The sequence below is a fragment of the Stegostoma tigrinum genome, chromosome 13 (assembly GCF_030684315.1).
Source record: "Stegostoma tigrinum isolate sSteTig4 chromosome 13, sSteTig4.hap1, whole genome shotgun sequence".
NCBI classification, from domain to species: Eukaryota; Metazoa; Chordata; class Chondrichthyes; order Orectolobiformes; family Stegostomatidae; genus Stegostoma; species Stegostoma tigrinum.
Window position 1 is genome coordinate 27,746,613 of NC_081366.1, and position 20,011 is coordinate 27,766,623.

Sequence of the window (20,011 nt, forward strand, 5' to 3'; positions counted from 1 at the left end):
ACTAATTTAATCGAATGTTTGAAGAAGCAGACAGACCAGATTCGATAAATACAATCAGTAGTACACTTCCTCATGCGTTCTACTTATGAGGTAGCGGAGGGATGAAAAAGTAAAAGCACAATATCCATAGGCATACATTGATGCACATAGCCGTAATTTAAGTATTGTTTTTGCCTGTTTCTATCTTTTCTCTCCAAATTTTGTTACTGTTTATTTACTGGGAGACTATAAATACTGTGAAAGGATTGAATATTTTTAAGCTGTGAATGATACAGAATAGTGAGAGAAACATCGTTGGCTTTATGCACAACATTTAATTAACTGCACAGATTTCTAGCTTAATCCACGTGATCTTTTATGGTTGTGTTTTAATCCCAAGCAGATGGGGAGGAGGAAGGAGAATATGGTTTCCAGTTAAACCTGGCAACTTAAATTGAAACTACTAGGGCAGATAGGCAGGAGGGATTTTTGTTGGGATTTTTGTTTTAAAATTTGTTCAATGAATACAATCCCCACATTCCACAAGTCAGACTTGCCTTGAATCCTTTACTTCAGATTTCATCATGAATTATCTGCATTTTTCTCTTTATTTGCTTTTAGTCAGTGTATTTAGAGAGCCTTCAAAAGAGATTTGTTTTCATTTCAACTGTAAGTTTATTTCTTGTCTTTTTCTGTTACAAATGTAAAAGTAATTTCGTTTGTTTTAGCCTTTTGTTTTGTCTCCAAACCATCACTTAAAGGGAGGGGCAAGTGTATGTATAAAAGTAAATTTTGTCCGAAAAATTATGCTATTCTGATGTATTTTTTAACTCTGTTTTTGTTTTTAGTTTGAAATGGCAGTCCATGTGGTATTCTAACTTTTTGCTTTGATGGCTTTACTAATCCCATTTTTCTGTTTTTGTTTTCTATTTTTGTTACAATTTTGCTCTGTAGGTTTTTCGCAGCTTTGCAGCCCTAGGCGGGCACCAGGTGTTTCTGAGCCAGCACCGCTCCGTCTAATCCGGAGCGCTTCTTTCTTTGCAGGTTTGCATAGTGCCTCTGGGTTCTGGACAGTGTGTCGGTCTGCATTAGCTGGGCGTGCATTCTATTTACAGCTGTGGAAATGAGATTCTTACTAAAAATCTAAACACTTAAAACAAAAGGCAATAGATCCATTGTCCCTAAAAGGTGATTTTCGTAAGTTGTATTGATCACTTAATAGATACCATGGTGCTACATTCATTACACACAAGAAAAATAGTTTAGTTTTATATATGTGTGTGTGTGTGTGTGTGTGTGTGTGTGTGTGTGTGTGTGTCTGTGTCTCATTCCCTCTTTCTACATCTCTGAGCCTCCTCTGTCTCCCCTTCTCACTTTGTCTTGCATTCAGTTCACATGCATACAAAAGTAGGTCCCTTGCCCCTACGAACAAGGACCTCCACTCAATAATATGAATGTGCTGGTGTTGGACTGGGGTGGACAAACTCAGAAGTCACAGGTTATAGTCCAGCAGCTATTTTTAAAATCTCTCAAGTTTTCAGAGTGCAGCTGCTTTGTCAGGTGCAATGACAGAGGACAACAGACATGGAGTATAGAGGCAAAGAGATCATACAACTGGTGTGAGTTGAGTGTCAGGTAATAGGTTTCTGCAGGTAACCAAGAGTGTTAGATGGTGAGTAAAAGTGTTTATAAAGTCACTGTCAGTGCTGTGCTGTCACGACAATCGGGCAGAGCAATAGGAATGTACAGAAAGTGACATCTCTGGTCAGACACTGAACTGTAGGTGTGAAGCCTTGTTCAGAATCTGTCTTAGAGTTTTAATCCGGAATCAGGCTGGTTTTATTCCAAAAGCAGGAATTTGTAAGATGCCACACTGACTGTGACTACAAATTGTGTATTTTTTTTGAACAAAGTAGAATGTATCTGCAAATAAATAAACAAACATCGTGGATGAAATGATTTACCACATAGATTTATATGTGTGCGTTTGAGAGCGAGAGAGAGAGTGTGCGTGTGCACAGACATCTTGGTACCTCGCTCTACCACGAGCCCGTGGATAATCTTATGATGCTGCATTTCTCTGGTCTCTACCCGAAACATATTACAATAGCGAACCCCTGTACACAAGATTTGCTCAGATGAGGAGGAACGTGATGGACACCTGAAGGTTTTGAAAGATGCCCTTATAAGAACGGGATATGATGCTCAACTCATCGATTGCCGGTTCCAACGTGCCACAGTGAAAAACCGCAACCAACTCCTCACAAGACAGACACGGGATATGAACGATGAAGTGCCCTTTTTCATCCATTACTTCCCCAGAGCAGAGAAACTACGCCATGTTCTTCACAGCCTTCGATGTGTCTCGCCAAGTTCATCCCTATGCCTCTACTTCTCACCTTCAAACTGCCAACCTTAGACAAACTATTGTTCACAGCAAACTACCCAGCCTTCAGGACAGCATCGACCACAGCACTGTACAGCCTGTCATTGCCAACCTCCTCAAGACATGTCAGATCATCAACATGGACACTACTATCACACATGGAAACACCACCCACCACATATGCGGCAGATACTCATGTGACTCGACCGACGCTGTCTATCTCCTACGCTAAAGGGAAGGATGTCCCAAGGCATGGGACATTGGTGAGACCATTGTAGATGCTATGACAATGGATGAATGGACACTGCGCAGCAATCGCCAGACAGGAATGTTCCCTCCCAGTCGGGGAACACCCCAGTGAACAAGGACATTCGGCCTCCGACCTTCGGCTAAGTGTCCTCCAAGGCAGAATATGAGAAACACAACGACGCAGGATCACTGAGTAGAGACTGATAGCCAAGTTCTGTACCCAGGAAGATGGCCTTAACCATGATGTTGGGGTTTGTGTCATACTACAGGTGACCCCATCACACTTGATGTTGTGAAACCAGGAACGTACAGAAGATTTTACAGATACAAGTGTGATGGGGTCACCTGTAGTGTGACACAAACCCCAACATCACGGTTACTTTTAAATCGTCATGATCTCCCTACCTTAATTCGTTGGTACGGTTTTGAATTATTTATTACACTCTCTCGTATGCACGCACACACAAATCTTTGAGGTAAATCATTTTTTTCAAAATGCTTATTTATTTGCATTCTATTTTGTTCAAAAAAAACACATTGTAGTCACAGTCAGCCAGTGTGGCATCTTATGAATTCCTGTTTTTGGAATAAACAAAAGAGCCTGATTCCAGGTTAAAAACACTGAGACAGATTCTGAACAAAGCCACACGCCTACAATTCAGTGTCTGACCAGAGATGTCACTTTTTGTCTATTCCTATAGCTCTGTCTGATTGCCAGTGCTGTGCTATCATGACATTGACTTTATAAACACTTTACTCACCGTATAATACTTTTGGTCATCTGCAGAGACCTGTTATCTGACACTCGGCTCACATCAGTTATATGATCTGTTGGCCTCCTAGTATAAACTCAGTGTCTCTACCGTCCTGTCTCACTGCACCTGATGAAGGGGCTGTGCTCCAAAAGCTTGCGTGATTTCAAATCAGCCTGTTGGACTATAACCTGGTGGCGCGTGACTTCTGACATCCTGCACTCAATTAGCTCATGGCTGATCCAATTTTGACCTCAAACCTACATTCCTGCATTTTTGCTGATCAATCTTTTATCCCTTTGTTAATTAGGGGGCGGCATGGTGGCTCAGTGGGTAGCACTGCAGCCTCACAGCACCAGGGACCTGGGTTTGATTCCTCAGGCAACTGTCTGTGCTGAGTTTACATATTCTCCCCCTGTCTGCATGGGTTTTGTCCGGATGCTCCGGTTTCCTCCCACAGTCCAGCAGGCTAGGCGGATTGGCCATGCTAAATTGCCCGTAGTGTTCAGGGGTGTGTGGGTTATAGGGGTATGGGTCTGGGTGGGATGCTCCAAGGGGCAGTGTGGACCTGTTGGGCCGAAGGGCCTGTTTCCACACTAGGAAATCTAATCTAATCTAATCTAAAGAATCTGTCTACCTCTACCTTTAAAAATGTCCAAGGGCTCTGTGTCCACCACTATGTAAGGAAGAGTGTTCCAAAGCCTTCCAGCCACCCTCTGACACAGGAATATTCTCCTCATTTCTGCCATAAATGAGTGACCCTGCTATTTGTAACCAGTGCTCCCTGTTCTAGATTCCCTCACAAGAGGAAAGCTCATTTCCACATGTTCTGTCAATATCCATCATGCTTAAATCATGTTTCCTCTTATCCTTCTAAACTCCAAGCCTTTCCTTCTAAGTCAACCTGCTCATTCTATATATTAACAAGTAAACTTTCTTTGAGCTGCTTCAAATGCATTTATGTCCTTACTTAAGCAATGAGAGCAATACAGTACATACTATTTGAGATATGGTCTCACCAATGTCCTGATTAGCTGAAACATAATCTCCCCATATTTGTATCTCATTCCCCTTGCAGTAAAAGATAACATTGTATTAGCTTTCCTAATGTTTTGCTGTATGTGAACACTGACTTTTTGTGTTTCATGGCACAGGCCACTAGATCATTCTGCATCTCAGAGCTCTGCAAATTCTCGCTAGTTAGATATGTTTTCTGTTCTTCCTGCAAAATGGGCAAATTCATATCTCCCAAATAATACTCCATTTGTCAAATCTTTGCCCACTCGCTTAACTTAGCTATATTTTTGATGCCTGTTTATGTCCTTTTCACCACTTAGGGAGGAAACTATCTTTGTGTCAGCAGCACAGAGTAAGAAATGTCCCCTTATCCCCTGTTGCATTTATTAATAACTATCTTACTGCCCTTTGGTGAAGCAGAACTTGTTCCCCACATCTCTGTATCTAAACATGTCCATAATTATAAAAACCTGTTTCAGGTTGTCTCAAAGTACTGTTTTTCAACAAAATCTCTTCAGAATGTTCAATCTATCTGAATAGCTGTACGTGTTCTGGCGCTATTCTTTGGAGACCAGAACTATAGTTGGCCAGTTCCTATAAAAGTTTTTAGTATATTTCCACTGCTTTTAAATTTCATATTCACAAAAATAAATACCAGCTCTCTTTATCATTTTAATTTTGTTAACCTGCAATGCTGCTTTTAATGATTTGATCAACTTTATTCCATCTCTTCCTTATTCTTTTAGCCCATTCAATTTATTACTTTTGAAAATGTTAATAATATTTCTGCTTTTATGACCTCTCATGTATCCATGTTCAATTTTATTTGCCACTAAACTGTCCAGTCTGCAAGTTTTCCAACATCCTGTTGTATCATACTGCATTCTTCTTCAATGTTAGTTGTACACCAAGTTGATATAACCTGAAATGTAAAATGATGGGGGAGGCCTCGTTACTTTTGTTGCTCCTTGTCTTTCCTTTCAGTGCAATTCTATAGAGTTCTGAAATCCAGTTTAAACAAGAATTTTAAGACTCAGAGTCTGACTGAGTATAACATCTTTTTGCTTATGAGTGTATTTGGATGAGATTCACAAATGTGTTAGGTTATCAGAACAAGTATGACAGAAGTGGCACTGAAGAAGGTAGCAGTCTCAATGAAATTTCACTGCTTGGTTGGGTCCCTTTCAGAAGTCATCTTCTGCCTCATTTCTGCTTTCTGCACACTGTACCACTGACTGGTGGTCCTTTTAACTCTTTCCAAATCACAGCCACAGCCTGACCACTAGGATCCCCAAACACTCTTATTGCACATTGCATAGACCATTCTGATTGGCTAGGTGAGGAATATACAATGCATGGTCACCACCTTGATGTCCATTGTTTCAGGATAGGAGGCATGCTTGACTCGTTATGTCAGATTTTACTTACTTGGTGTGATTTCCTCATTTAATCAGACACATCTTACTGCATCTTAAAGTGTTGCTGATTGGGGATAGTTGCTTTAAACTGAGGCTTTCAAAGGTCTCGTGCTGATAGGTCTGACTGTGGCTGCTGCATTCTGAGTGGCTATTTTATTCTTGAAAACAGATTTACCAAGTTATGAATAACTTTAAACAAAGCAACATCAATGTACTGGACAAATTAGTGAGAAATTATAAAAAAAGTCTATACAAAGTGTGCAATGTAAGTGGAAGACAAATAAACTTTTATGTGCAAGTCACGAGTAATGAGTGAAAGGGAATTGTATAGACACACTTGGACAAAAACCAGGTTTCCAAAACTGATCCAGTCCCATTTTCCTGCATTCCAAAGCTAAGACCCACCAACAGAAGTTAACCTGAATACAAAAGTACATTACAATATTTTGATTCTACATTACAACCAAACTCTCTTCCTAACTCCTATAGTTGCCAACTAAGTACTCACCATTGCATAAAGCAACTGGGAACTGATTACTGATTGAGTGACAGATTTCAGGTTTGTGATGTTCTGGTGTTTGCATGTCTAATGTGGCACCATCAGAGACTATAGAAACTCTCCTTAATTGGTTTTGTGATTTGGTGGGCTTTGTGTAAACCTCATTTCCACAGACCTGGAATACGTTATATCAATAATTTTAAGGCACCAACAGAAAATCGTTGCATGTACTGGTTATTCTTCCTTGTTAAAATTAAGTGTTTAAAAATGATGCAGACTTGAATATAAATATTATTCAAAAATTAAAACAATTTGATAATCTTCGATTTACCAGATCTCAAGCATCAAATCACTTGAGATTTCTTTTGGTCAACTGGGGTAATTATTGGAATATCGCATTGTCTGGTTGTACCCAAGTGTAATGAGTTTTGTTTTCTTGAGGTTGGCACTTTTCTAGAGAAATGTTGAATATTGGCAGACTAGCAAGTGGAACCCTGAGTAGGAAGCCTCAACCCAAATGAGTTTTGAATTCAACCTTTTTCAGGCTAAGCTATCAAAGGAAGTAGCAGAAATTGTAATCTATTAATCAGTTACAGACATCTGTGGGAGCTGGACTGTTGTCCGATAGTAGTAGAAATGAGCATAAGGAGCAATCATAGTGAATGGGATTGTGGAACTTTTCTGCCTAAAAAAGAATGCTGTGAAGATGAAGTATGAGTCAACAACACGAAAACTGAAGTTTGTATGATGGAAAAAGCTCTTAAGATGCTATATTCTATTCATTTTTCTGTATGCCTCTGAATCCTGGATAAATATGTATTTTGTTCTATAGATCTTTAGAGGGCTTTGAAATGTGGGTGCTATGATGTATGTTAAAAATGCTTCTGCAGTCCATAAGGCAACTAAAGAGACACTTGAAATTATAAGAGCAAAAAGAACGTTTTAAAATGAAAATGTTGGCATTAGGGCTGTTTGGTCAAAGTTGAAATATTACAGAGATCTCTTGAAGGCAGCAGAGAGAAGGGTACAGGTGTAGTTGGATGTCAGATATTGTAGATGATCTATGGAGAACCTCGGGATTGTACAAAACCGACAAGTGTGCATACCATGACAGCAGATCTCCTGATAGGAGTCACTATGAACAGCAGTAGAAAATAACTGAAGAATTTTGTTCTTCATGATGGGATAATCTGCTGACATAAACTGTTTTATGAAGAGTGAGGAAGCTTCCCATGGAGCCATACACTGTTGGGAATGCAAGAGAAGAAAGTAGGATAACAAATGACAGCAATAGAAAAGATATTGGACAGAAGATTGTGCACTTACATACAGCTGCATCATTCTCTACAGCTATAGAAAAAGAAAACATCTACTTCATGGACAGGCTGCTATTGTTGCTGCTATTGAGTGCGTTTGATAAGATTTGCAGCTCTGTTTTTAATGCTGAAGAGAATCTTTTACTTCACTGTGATGGATATTAGTGCTGCGGGTGCACAGTGCTGTGTCCAGCCATAGAACTACTTCTGATGTCCAAAATGATAAGTTGTGCCATTCAGGCTGGAATCTTCAGGATAATTAGCAAGTATAAGGGATACTGTTTCTGTGACTGGTTTCAAGCAGTGTAGTAAGAAATCTTAGGCACTTTGCTCTGTTGGAATAATAAGAGGCAAATAAAAGAAAGAAGTGCCTTCGATGTGAGATTTTGAAACCTGATTAACCAGGTTTCAACTTCAAATTGATATGCAGTCTACATATTTAAAGATGCCATTATAAAATACAACCAGAATGAAATGATCTTCCTAAAGCTATTCAATTTGTTCTTTATCTTCTCCTTTGGATGGTATTCTGTGATCTGTTGCTGATGCCGTACAAGCAATGTGTTCACACCATTTACCCATGCCTTTTGGAATTCCCTTGAGGATATTCAGGGTAACTCACTCTTGGGAATTTCTCTGTCTTCCCAGCCCCAGTTGCAAGTATTTCATCTCCAGCCAATGCATTCCTTTGGTGACATGTCCAAAGTCTGATTATAAACCATGTTTCAATCTACATGAGAAGCAGAAATTTAGATCACAATGAAAGAAAACCACTTTTTGTGCACATGTGAGCATCAGGTTGGATGCTAAAAGTATACTTGAAGGACTTTACTTCACTCTGTATGTCTGGTGGCTCTGTCAAACATGAAATTAACTTACTGAATGTGCATGTGTCACAGAGTGCCTTTAATCAAAACTCCTAAGAGCTTGCCACCAATAGCTGTCCAGTGTGTTTTGTGGCTGTAGGTCAATGGCATTTTTTCATTTGCACAAGGTGTCGGATTTGCAGCAAATCAATTTGTTTGGAGTTGGGGATAGCTTTGTAACACATTCTTTTGCTGATGTGTACGATGCAGATTATTCAAGTGCTGTACGTGAAATTATAGTGATGTTGTTTTTTGTGACGGTGTCTCCGTGCCTGAGGCACAGATTAGTTTGCCTGTTGTGGGGTAATGGAAAGACAGCATAGATGTCTTTTTTTTTTAGCTTCAATGAATAAGTAGAAAATGCAAGTTAATTTTTGTTTCAATTATTTGTCAGGAGACTAATCATTCAGAACTCTCTTCTGCAATGGGAGCCTTAATTTGTGAATTAAAATAGGGAATCCAGCTGAGGAGGAGGCTTGGAGTTAGCACAATGTCACTACTGACTAATTTTTTACTGTGAAACTTTACAAAATGCTTGTAATCTAAAGCAAAATTAGTTTAATAATTTGCCAAATCACATTGGAGTCCAGTTTACATCATGAACTCGGTCATCTCAAATCAACAGTGTAATTGGTCATGATTTAGTTCAATGTGATTGTGGTGGTGTTTCATAATTTTGGAAATCCTGTTGTTTTGTTGGCTGATTAAATTGCATGCTCACGCACATGATTCATTGTAGTGATTCTTGCATGTATGCTGCTCTGCACCGTATGATATTGTTAATGGTTTGTCCTTTTACGAAAATTGGTAAACACATCATGATATTAAAATGTTAAGGAAGTAAATTCTTATTTGGTTTTCATGTTTATAGTTCACAGCACCCCAATGGACATGCCCAGTAGAGGGATCAATGAAGACAGAGATAGTGGAATAACACGATCTGGTGAGAATTCAAAAGTATTTCTGTTACTGCAGTCGCATTTAGTGTTGAGTCCTTATGGTTGTCACTTAAATTATTTTAACTTAAAAATTCCTTAAATATATTCTACAATTACATTTATATTGCTCTTTGCTGTAGTGAAATGTCCTAAAACACTTGGAACAATTAAGTTTCATAATTGTTATATTGGAATAATGAATTTCTAACAAATGCTCTTTTGAACTACCTGATGTTGGCTGTGGAAATTTACCGTGTATAAATTCAGTTTGTTCAGCATGCAAGGTCAAACCTACAATCTTTTACTTTCTGACATGGGAAAGCTGTGCATCTGAGTGTAGCCAAAATTCTCTATTTAATTTAGCTCAAATGAATGTAAATGGCTTTTTATAAATATCAGAAAGATTTGAGTTCCAAAGTATTAAGACTGTAACATTACCAGTTATTGGTTTTAAAACAAAATCCTTGCCCATTTTTAAAAAAATTGCTTTGGATGGTGTTCGTTGGACAACTCTATACGCCTATTATATAATAGATTTTTATGTGTAGTTTGATATTTCAAACCGTCTACTTTTTAACACTATTAAAACTTTGTAATTCAGTTTATTTTATTTTCTGGGGCATAACAATCTTCATCAAGATAAACCACTCGTGTCTGCTGATATCATGGCAGCCTGGCTGTCAGAGGACAAATGCCATGTGCCATTCAGCATAAATTCAGAAGAATCCCACCAACTTTCAAAATTGCTGTGCAGAATTAAGTATTTATGGTTCAGGCTAAGTTTTAACATGACAATCTTAAACATGCTATTTTTAAAGAAGATTACTAATTACTGAATAATTTGACAAAGGTATAGCTTCCCTCATTTTGAAACAAGCATTATTTCCCTTGAATTTTTTAAAGTTGGTGATAGAACACTTTTTGGATTAACTGTGAAAGTCAACAATTACATTTGCTTCAAAAACAAAGTGCTGGAGAAACTCAGCTGGTTTGGCAGCATTTGTAGAGAGAAAGGGAAACTGGGTTAACTGTTCACGTCTAGAGACCCTTCATCTGAGTTTCTGACCCTGCTGTGTGCCTCGAGCACTGTCTGTTTTTAAGACTTAGAGCATCTGCAGTTCTTTGTTTTATTTTAATGACACTTGGATGCTGTGTAAGAATTTACTGGAAAAAAAAACAAAGTTAGCCGTTTAATTAAGTTAGATATGCTATTGTTAGCCAAGTCAAAAATCTCTTTCTGATCATATTGACAGCTTCCTTGAGCAGCCTGCTTATCACTCCATTCCCTTCACCAAGCTCCTCGCTTCCAAATAGTTGTGCAAGCAGCTACCATCGCCGCTGGCGTCGAAGTCAAAATACTAGTCTTGAAAATGGAGTTTTCCCCAGATGGTAAGTCTACAGTTATTCAAAAAAGGGATATTTGGGGCAAATATTGCATTCCAGCTTGTCTGCAAGTATTGATTGACATTTCACAAAATTGTAAACCTTTCCCTGTCTGGCATCCAATGCACTGAACGCAATATCTCCCACCATATCACACCGGTTGATCATCTCAAATTAACCAGTAATTCTTCACCCTGTGCCACAGCAGATATTCTCTGAAGAGCTCACGTTGTTGCCTGCTGGATGAGCGCACAGGTTGCATTTACTTCTTTTTGGGAGGAGGGGTGTGGGGTGCAACGGTGAGAAGTATAACTGACACTTGTGGTTCAGTCATTTTGAATGCCCTGTAGACTGAGAGATTGTATAATGGCCAGTAATGACCCTTGTGATATCCTGGCATTGCAAAGAATCCCTGTTCTTGCAGTTGTCAGAGGAAGAACAATGATCTTACTGCAAAGTAACCTTCAGCTCTTGCCCCTGCTCTAATGAGTGTTGTTGATTTTGTGCACCATTGGTAGTCAGAGATCTATCAATCCTGACCTTTAAGCATTCTCAAAGACAGCTTTTACAGATCTCGGTGGTAAGGAACTCTAAAGATTCACAATCATCTGAGTAAAAATTTCTCCTCATCTTGGACCTAAATAGCATCCCTTTTATTTTTAAACCTAAATCTAGATACCCCAATCAGGCCATACACTTTACCTACATCTACCTGCATGTGTTGCTGTTTAATACCTTGAAATATTATGTTGCATTGTATTGTAAACAGATACTGCATGTCTCCAGAGTCTGTCTTTGCTGTTTAAGGGAAGCAGGAGTTATTTGGAGGAAATCCCCCTTTTTTTTTCCTTACCTCTGCCCAACCTACTCCCTTTTGCTTTGGAGCCACAATTTACACACTGTCCCTGATCAAGGCATTTGACCACCTGCACAGCTGTTGGTTTGCAGTTTTGCGGCCAGCTGTTAAGGGCTCTGAGGCATCATTTGCATTTTCTTTTGCCGAGTTGTACACCAGCTAAAGTAGGATCTCATCCTCTGGTGATTTCCCCATGTAAGAAAACCTAAACCTTTAACTTGAATAGCACTACTGACTTAAGGCAGCGCTGGCTGCTGTCAAAAAGCAGTTTTACTGCCTATTTGCCTTTAGAGATTTCACTAAATTCTTTTGTATGGCTTTGCTTTACCTTCAGTTGCTATTATTCACTGAACTTTTTTATATATAATGTATTAAATGCATCTGTTTGCTGTAAAGTTCACAGTCTTTCTGGTCTTTCAGGTCAGTAGAGGAGAGCTTTAACATGTCTGATGAAAGCTGTAGTTCCAATCCCTCCATTGTTCGAAAAAAGAAGATTGCTATTGGAGTTATATTTTCACTGTCAGAAGACGAGGAAGAGAATAACAAGTTTCACGAGTTCTTCTTTGCTCATTTTCCTCTCTTTGAGAGTCATGTGAACAGACTAAAGTTTGCTATTGAGCAGGTACTCCCACTTCCTCCTGCTAATTGGGAAGTGATGCCACATGATTTTGTTTGAGTCATTTAGTGACCAAGCGCCACTTGATGGATATGTTTGCGTCATGATCGCTAATGTGTGGAGATTAGTTATTCAGCATGAACAACTGTGGCCAGGAAAACAACTGAACGCTGTTATTAGAAAATATTTCCAGTGTAAAATGTGCATAGTACTTAAAGTTTGTTGTACTCTTAGAGTTATAGAAAAGAACAGCACAGAAGCAGACCCTTTGGTCCAACCCACCCATGCTGACTAGATATTCTAAATTAATCTAGTCCCATTTGCCAGCACTTAGCCTACTTCCTTTTGAACCCTTCCCATTCATAAACCCATTCAGATGCCTTTTAAATGTTGTAATTGTACCAGACTCCACCACTTCCTCTGACAGCTCATTCCATACACACACCACTCACCCTCTGCATCAAAAAGTTGCCCTTGGGTCCCATTTAAATCTTTCCCCTCACCCTCAAACTATGCCCTCTAGTTTTAGACTCTTCCCCACCCTGGGAAAAAGACCTTGACTAATCACCCTAACCATGCTCCTTATGATTTTATAAACTTTGATCAGATTATCCCTCAGCCTCTGAAGCTCCAGGGAAAATAGCCCCAGCCTATTCAGCCTTTGTCTATAGCTCAAACCTTCCAATCCTGGTGGCATTCTTATAAATGTTTTCGGAACCCTTTCAAGTTTGACAACACCTTTTCAATAGCAGGTAGACCAGAAGTGGCCTAACCATTGTCATGTACAGCCGCACCATGACCTCCCAACTCCTATACTCAGTGGAGTGGCCAAAAAAGGCAAGGGTACCAAATGCCTGTCTACCTGAAATCCTGCTTTCAAGGAACTATGAACCTGCACCCAAGGTCTCTTTGTTCGCCAACACTCCCCAGGACCTCACCATTAAGTGTGTTAAGTCCTGCCTTCATTTTTCCTTTTGGAAGTGATTAACCTTTCAAGTTTCCATCAAGATTTTAAAAAAAAACTGCCTAGTGAGATGAAGATGGTATGGGCAGGGACGGATGCCTGTGAATCACAGTGTAGTTAATTCTGATAAAAAACCAAAAGAACTGTGGATGCTGTAAATCAGGAACAAAAACAAAGTTGCTGGAAAAGCTCAGCAGGTCTGGCAGTATCCATGCAGGAGAAATCAGAGTTAACGTTTCGGGTCCGGTGACCATTCTTCAGAACTGTGGAAGGGTCACTGGACCCGAAACGTTAACTCTGTTTTCTCCTGCATAGATGCTGCCAGACCTGCTGAGCTTTTCCAGCAACTTTGTTATTGTTCCTGTAATTAATTCTAATACCTTATCTAGGTGTTCTGGAACTGCTGCTGACCAGTTCAGATGAATAGTCAGATTAACTGATTTTTGCTCCATGTGAAATGAGAAGCAAATGAAATTACCTTAAAATAGTTGAAATTAGCTCATTAATTTGTGAATCACAGGCGTGTGCTTGCCTATCCTACTCTCATGAGCTTTGCTAATTTTGTAACTTCTCCCTTCCTTGGATTTAATAATATTTTCATTAGTCAACATGGGGTTTATCACTATTCTCAGTTGCTAATAAATCTGTAAAGAGATTTTCTTTAAACCCAGTGTAGACACTTGTGTTTCTGGCTGGGATACTATTTATCCGTCTCCAGAGAGCTTAGGTCTGTTTTGGCAGAGCTATACTTGATGATTCCAAGTCTGTACATGGTTAAAACAGGAGTTTAACCAGTTTAAATTGTACTTACAATTAGAACAGAACACTGAGAAGCTTCCTGCCACTTGACAGCATTTCCTACCAAATAGAGAATTGACATGAGGGTTAACTGGGATGATTCTCAGACCTAGATATTTTCTAATCACCCTGTACAGAGTTGTTGTTACACTGCTGTGGAGCAGGTAAGGACTTGAACCCAAGCCTTCTATTCCAGAGCTGGAGACATTATCACTATACTACAAGAGGGTTCTCCAAGGACCCTAGTCCAGGAAGAATATCTCTTGGGGCTCACTGGTTGAGTTATTTGTCCTGTAGCAGCTTTCTAATTGCCATCAATAGCAATGTCAACTCCCAAAAGACCCAGATTTTTGTATCCAACATTTTAGGATTATACTAGTTAGTCATTAGAAAACTCCCATATTTGAACACTTGCCAAGATAGCAGCAAGAATTCAGGATTCCTTGAGTGAGCTCAGGAGCAAATCAACTCACTAAGAATTAAATACATGATACTTCTGCCTATGACTTGAATATGGCTAGATGCCATATCCAGTTGAATTGATGTGACACCATTTGAAGTTGTGAAGGTGCAGTGGATACTGAAGTGATGCAGTCACTGTAGATACTAAGTCCAGTGTTACCGCTTAGATAATAAAATGTGAGGCTGGATGAACACAGCAGGCCCAGCAGCATCTCAGGAGCACAAAAGCTGACATTTTGGGCCTAGATCCTTCATAACATTTTATTATCTTGGATTCTCCAGCATCTGTAGTTCCCATTACCAGTGTTACCTCTTACCTGGCTTCCAGGTAACATTTTCTAGCAACTGTCCAGGTGTAAGTGCCTTTGCTAAGATCTGCACTGGTACAAACATATGTACAAACATTTTTGTTCTTAGCTATTTCGTTGTCCCTTTGGTTGCAACTCTTTCACATCTTCATCCTGAGCCTTTTGCACAAACCAGAGGAGCGTTTGCATTTCATAAGCCCATAGGACATAGGAGCAGAAATTAGGATATTTGGCCCATCGAGTCTGCTTCGCCATTTAGTCATGGCTGATACGTTTCTCAACCCCATTCTCCCGCTTTCTCCCTGTAACCCTTTATCACCTTGATATTTAACAATTCTGAATAGTGGATTAGGACTACTTGGATTTGTATCCAATCCAACTTTCACTTACGTTGGAACTTGTTTGATTTTCTCCAACGACAACCAAGACCAAAATATCCTCTCCTCAGAATGGTCCTGAAGGACTTTCTTGAGTCTTCAATAGTGAACTTGTTAAGTCAATTCAATATGTAATATTATCTCCAAAACTAGCATCACAATAACTCCTAGAAATGGCTGAAACATATTTACATATCATTCTTATTATACATTTCGGTGCATTGCCAGGGGATGCTGAGTGTGCCTCAGTTTAAAGTGTATTCTATATATAGTGGTTTACTGTGTCTCAAAGATTCTACTATGCTTCAGCAATAATGAATTAAACATAGTCACTGTTGTTACAAAATTCCTACTCCTTTATAGATGTCAAAAATAGATGTCACCAATGTCTATGTCTTTCATAGACGTTAAACAAAAAGCCAGGATTTGGGATTGTATTCCTTTGCCCTCTAGCATCTTCGAGACTGCATGAAATATTTGTTCAAAAAAATAGATGAAAGACACAAAGGCTTTTCTGGAAGCTTGGAATATTTCACAATCACTTTTAACACCATAGCTCTAGCTGCACATTTTCAGCATGAATGTAGCATATTTGGATGCTCCTACTGAAGATTATTTGTGTTCTTTTTCTTTTTAGGCTATGAAAATGCGAAATAGAATTTCTGAGGCAAACCAGCGTGTTCTGGGTTACAGTAGGATTGTAGATGCTTTGAATGAATTCAGGTGAGTGTTTTGATACTGCATTTATATACTCTGGGAATATGCTTTATATTAAACCTCACTTTGTTTTGCAGGTATGAAGACCGTGTAGTAACTGTAGGCTGCCTGGTTGTACTGAAAATATTTGTTTTGAATCTTGATTACCACATTCTTCTAGGACTGTGTTTTTTAAAAAAAAAAGTTACATCTCACTTTACCTAAAGGAGATGTATTGAGATGACACATACAGGTTATTCAGTGATTTATTTTAGAAAGTGAGCAAAACAATTGCAATGGTTGTGAAATATCCCACATAAGTATACGCTACAAGCATTCTTCAAAGGCTTTTATCTAGCCTGTTTGTCTAATCAAAAGTAATGAATCCAGCAAGTTGGCATATGGATAAGATCCACATTGTAGATTGTGGAAAACCATAATGATGCATCCTGATGTTTGGCTCTCATGGATGTTGACAAACTGCATCAGATTGCAATATTGCTAAAATACAAATGTTGCTTTTCTGTTAAATAATTTTCTAAGCTATAAAACAGCCCAGTTTTGTTTATTTTGAGTTAGTGTGCCTCTTAATGTTAATGCTCCCTGTTGCTTCGAACAATTCCCCGGGTTGTACGTAATTTGCAGCCAAGCTATTCAACACATGCACTGTAACCAGGAGTTTCTTTTTAACGTCATTTACTACCTCTAAGTGTGTCAGTGCAATCCGAGAATGAAATGTGTCTTTTTGTACCAATTTATAACATAAGTATATATTGTACTGTCTTTATCCTTATTCAGTTGAAAACAGCTAATTTTATCACGTGTTGTGATTCTGTTAGTGATGGATTCAATCACAGAGTAAATGCAAAACATAAATAGGATGGTTTTGTTCAAAACTTTTGCATGAAACTTAAATCATGTTTGATTAGTGGTCACAGATCAACAGTGGGCATACTACTTTGGATTGTAATTATCACTTGGGATTTAAAACAAAACTGAGCAGCTCCAAAAAAAAGTAAGCACTCCACAGCCAGTGGTGGCTTCTGAACGATCCTTGGAAGGATCTGCCAGGCATCTTCAGTGATGTGTCCACAAACGGTGCTGGTTGGAGTATTCAAGTGTATCCCGTGTTAACTAGGAACAGGAACTTTGGCTGAGAGCTTGTTCAGGGTTGTCCTTCAGTCAGAGGTTACTATACAACTGTCACAACCTCCAGAGGTTCCCATATATCTGTTATTACCTTGTCTATAAATATCATTGTCTGCAATGAATTATTACAGTTCCTTACAACTGTTGGCAAGCTTTAGAACGAGGAAGATTTCTGTGAATTCTTGATGAGCTGTACTAAAAGATTAATATCTGACTGTTCGCTCTGATACTGAGTTGTATCATCTGGGCACGCGACTGCAGCAAAGAGACTGCTAGTTAAGTGGAAGATCCTTTCACTTCCTGTATGCTGTTTATGTTATTATGTTTGTCAATGGGAAAAATTTATTACACGTTTTTCAATTTGATACAGCTTAAGAGAATTATAGCAGCTGTGTTTTTTTTCAACTGAGTTTCTTTTTGGATGAAAGACTTAAAATGTTTGAGATCCAGCATTCCACTCTGCCAGTCACATGTCTACTGGCCCACTGACTGATGTATGTTCCTTTGACAGCTATCAAATTCCATCAGTGATAGCTGATGCCAAGGACTGTTAAGAATAGTAGGTTGTATGTTGCTTGCAATGAAATATAATCAGCTTTCTAAGCGTAACAAATACTTCTAATATGTTGTATGCTTAGGTAATATTAGAAGACATTGTGTGGGAGGAGTTCATATTGAAGTGACTCTTGGGGTGTGAAGAGGCATACTTTTTGCTTTTTATCTTTGTTTTCAGCTTTGTAGCTAATGTAAGGAAAAGTAACACATATTGGTCTATTCACACAATTTATGTTTAAGAAAAACTGACGTGTTCGCATCCAAAAATAACTTGACCTTTTTTCTTTCTCTGCCCATCTCTCCTTTTCAAAATTAGGACAGCGATATATAATCTTTACACAATGCCAAGGATTACAGAGCCTGTCTGGTTGACCATGATGTCTGGAACACCTGAAAAAAATCTGCTTTGCCAACAGTTTATGAAGGAGTTTGCTTTACTGATGGAACAAACATCGAGGAATCAGTTGAGTATTGAGAAGATTTTTCATAAATTAGAATGGAGAAGTACAATTATGTTCTCGTGAAAGGTCATTGACCTAAAACATTAACTCTGATACTCCCTCCACTAGAGCTGGTTGACCTGCTGACAATTTCTAGCATTTTTAGTTTGAATACTATGTAGCATTTGTAGGAAATGTACAAAACAAGTTGATGCATGATTGATTCCAGATACTGCTCAAATACTTTTCCAGTCAGATTCTTTCTATCTCTTGGCATTTTTGGCCCTAACTTTCTTTAGATTTTCTTGCCTGCCCACCTTTAGTGTTCCGAGCAGCTGCTGAAGAAGTTGAGTTGCTTAAAGACACATGAGAGTGACTCGTTTCTTAAAACAACAGAAATTGCGGAAAAACTCAGCAGGTCTGGCAGCATCTGTGCAAACAAACAGTTAACATTTCAGAGGGTTCACTGGACTCTGGGTTTGACATCCACAGATGCTGCCAGGCCTGCGGAATTTCTCCAACAATTCCTGTTTTTGTTTCAGGTTTCTAGCATCCACAGTGTTTTATAATATTTGACTTTTTTTTTAAAGTATGCTGCTATGTGTTATCTGGGGAGGAGAGGAATTGGACTTGAGGTTAGCATCCTCTGCCTATAGCTGTGAGGAATTGAGGAATTCTACATGTAATAGCGGTTGTTGGAATGACTCTACAAATGATCATGTTGTGACACTTACTTTGTTTCAATCTTTGGTTACTCACAGGAAGCTTCAATTTTATTTTTAAAACTGTTTTTCCTTTTATTGTTATGTGTAATACAATGATAGGCAGAGGCCCCACTGCAGTTGGTCCTGAAGAGGAGTGGAGATTAAGTCATTCTCAAAGGTGAAGCAGGGACATTGGCACAATCCAGTGTCTCTTGTGCACCACCCAGTGGAGAAATAAGGAACTGCATTTATGAAGGCCTGGAAGCTTAAACTTGATCACTTGCCTCTTTTCAACCTAGGAAGAAGATGCAAAATTCATGAGAGAAAGTGAAAATCTCAAATGTTATGTTCAAAATCAAATAACATTTTGTGCTTAACCCACTTTCCATGATTATTTTGCTGTTTATATACTGTTTTTGATACAGGAGTTAGAATCACCCTTCTGACTTGTACTGGTTCTCTTTGTTGCTACTTTTGCCCTTGCCATAAGGAGGCGCACACAAAGCATATATTTCAGTTTTTTGCAAGGTCACTTATTAAGTAAAAGTGCCTCATATAATCAGTAACACTTGGGGATTCAACATATAGGAAACAAAATGATTAATATGGTTGGTATGGCCTAGTTGGACAGAAGGGTCTCTTTCCATAGCGTATCATTCTCAAGTCTTCTGGTACAAAGTATCTCTACCAAAATACCCAGAAAATACAGCTTCATAGTGTGCATGGGTGAATAACTATTCCCTCTGCATTTTCTTGCTTGGTAACAATTAATTTTCGCTATCTTAATTGTGACCGATTTAAAATCTTCATCTGTTTCTATGCACCCGGCCCATTGCCACACTTCTCTGTGAAAGGGAGGAAAAATGTGAAAACCGGCATCTGTCTAAGTATGCAAGAAATCAGTGAGAAACTACCCAGAAAACCAAGGAGAACTCCCACCTCCTTGTGGCTGAGCACATGGACTTCATGTGGAAGTGATTCGAGTACTCCTTTTGAACATTGGTTTTCAAAGCAGAGCTCACGATGAAATCCCAGGCGACCCTCGAAGTTGTTGGAATCTTGCCTGTCGAGGTGAACAACTGCATTGCAAACTGAGACTAAATTTCAGTTCTGTATTTAGTGATTGACTGACTGTTCCTTTGCAAGAATTAATATTTATTGCTTGGTGTGACAATTTAATTTGAATGGCTCACTCTGTCTTTCAGAACCTTAGGCAGAATGTACTGTTATTCTTGGTTGAGGGGGTGAGTGCCAGGATGCCTTCGCACAATCAAATGAGCAGC

General features: G+C 39.0%; 1 protein-coding gene and 1 long non-coding RNA gene across 4 annotated transcripts in view; one reads left to right on the forward strand and one right to left on the reverse strand.

The window, feature by feature from the left end:
- fnip1 (folliculin interacting protein 1) overlaps positions 1-20,011 on the forward strand; it is a 128,952-nt gene that overhangs the window by 90,010 nt on the left and 18,931 nt on the right. For 2 of the 3 annotated variants that reach the window (XM_048543206.2, XM_048543208.2), the window contains exons 7-12: positions 934-1,023; positions 9,354-9,425; positions 10,674-10,809; positions 12,080-12,281; positions 15,822-15,907; positions 17,901-18,047. In XM_048543206.2, coding sequence (XP_048399163.1) covers positions 934-1,023; positions 9,354-9,425; positions 10,674-10,809; positions 12,080-12,281; positions 15,822-15,907; positions 17,901-18,047 — 733 coding nt within the window. The remainder of the gene's footprint in view (positions 1-933; positions 1,024-9,353; positions 9,426-10,673; positions 10,810-12,079; positions 12,282-15,821; positions 15,908-17,900; positions 18,048-20,011) is intronic. The other variant, XM_048543207.2, reaches the window with a different exon arrangement.
- Positions 18,825-20,011, reverse strand: part of LOC125458197 (uncharacterized) — a 44,158-nt gene continuing 42,971 nt past the window's right edge. The window contains exon 5 of the long non-coding RNA XR_007248791.2: positions 18,825-19,023. This is a non-coding gene — a long non-coding RNA (uncharacterized LOC125458197). The remainder of the gene's footprint in view (positions 19,024-20,011) is intronic.